Genomic DNA, 1,420 nt, shown 5'->3' on the forward strand with positions numbered 1-1,420 from the left:
AAAAGAGTCTAGATCCTTTACATGACAAGTAAAGTATTAATAGAATGATGCATAAGTAGATCTCATTCCCAAACATGCGATGAAAAAATATTAGATGAGTACAATTCTTTACCTGTCAAGCTAGAGAGAGGATCCCAACTTGCCATGGGCTTCCCCAATTCTACACGTATAACAAATTTTATAAGCCAAAGGCTTCTTTTCATTATACGACCAACCCTGATAGCTTTGTACACATTGAAAGATTGCAAATTTGCAAGGACAACACGTTTAAATACCAAAACAGAAGGAAAATGACGATGAGAATAGCAAAGAGAATGAAATACGTACTGTTTTCTGACGGATAACAATAAATCGCTAGCTAAGCAGGGTGGGGTGGGGTGGGGTGGGGGTGGGGGGGGGGGGGGTTGTCCTCTGGGTACGACTAATCTCTCTGGGTCTGGGAAGGACTTCTCCAGAATCCGGTACTATAAAACCGGGCCCACATTTCATTCTCCAACTCTAAAACCCTTTTAGCGGTCGGATCGTCCTGGTTCTTTTCGGAATTAATATCCAACGGCCAAAAATCCACGGAAACTGGGTGCAGGCTGTGCGGCCGCTGTTCTGTTCGAAGGTGTTCGCAGGTGGCCTTGTTGTTCCTCTCTGTCAAAAGCTCGTTGGTGGGCAAGCATTTCTTCTCCTTCTTCTTCATCTTCAGTAGGGTTTTCCTGCAAATCCCTGCTGGCAACTTATACATGGTGAGAACCAGAATGCTGACTAACCCACAAGGGATGCAACAGCATATAGCCGCACATTCTGCGGTTGTGCCTCCGGCGAATTCTGCTAACTGTGTCTTCTGTTTCGCCGAGTACGTCGTCATTAGGCATTGTTGCCGGACCACAACCTCTCGAGCCATGATTTTCTAAGAGTAGTGAAATTTCCGGCGAAGTTATTCCGGTGGAAAGGGATTTGGGAAGGAAGAGTGAATGTCAAGAAAGAGATCCAACGAAAGGAGACCCCATTGTTAGTGCTTCTCGAGGCACTAGGGTCCCCCACCCGCTGTACCAGGAGACACTTTTGATCCTTCCACCAAGAAGAACAGAAATAAACACACCTTTGATCCAATCCAACCCTTCTTATACACCCCCGAAAGCGCCCGTTTCCGCCTCTTTCTTCGCCTGAAACTCTTGGTTTGTTCTGGTGAGGATTTCTCCACCTGTATAATTTCTTGGCCCTTCAATCTGCGTATTTGAAACTCTCAAGAGAGAGAGAAAATGAAACATGAAACTCAAACTGATTTTTATATTCTTAATGGCTGATATTTCATCTTGGAATCTGAACACATGAATTTGGATGTAAATTTGTTGGTTCTTGTTTGACTGGGCTGTGGATGCGAATGAGTGCACCTCTGGTGAACTCACGTGGTTTTTTATTGATACAAAAC

General features: G+C 44.6%; 1 protein-coding gene across 1 annotated transcript; it reads right to left on the bottom strand.

Annotated features, from left to right (window-relative positions):
• Positions 1-421: 421 nt before the first annotated feature.
• LOC149024521 (uncharacterized) lies at positions 422-1,016 on the bottom strand. The gene has a single exon (XM_089142960.1). The coding sequence runs from the start codon at positions 890-892 to the stop codon at positions 422-424; it is 471 nt and encodes a 156-aa protein (XP_088999086.1). The 5' UTR covers positions 893-1,016.
• Between the last annotated feature and the right edge of the window lie 404 nt (positions 1,017-1,420).

This window comes from Hakea prostrata, chromosome 2 (assembly GCF_041222555.1).
Source record: "Hakea prostrata isolate BN-2017 chromosome 2, UWA_Hpros_2, whole genome shotgun sequence".
In the NCBI taxonomy this organism is placed as follows: Eukaryota; Viridiplantae; Streptophyta; class Magnoliopsida; order Proteales; family Proteaceae; genus Hakea; species Hakea prostrata.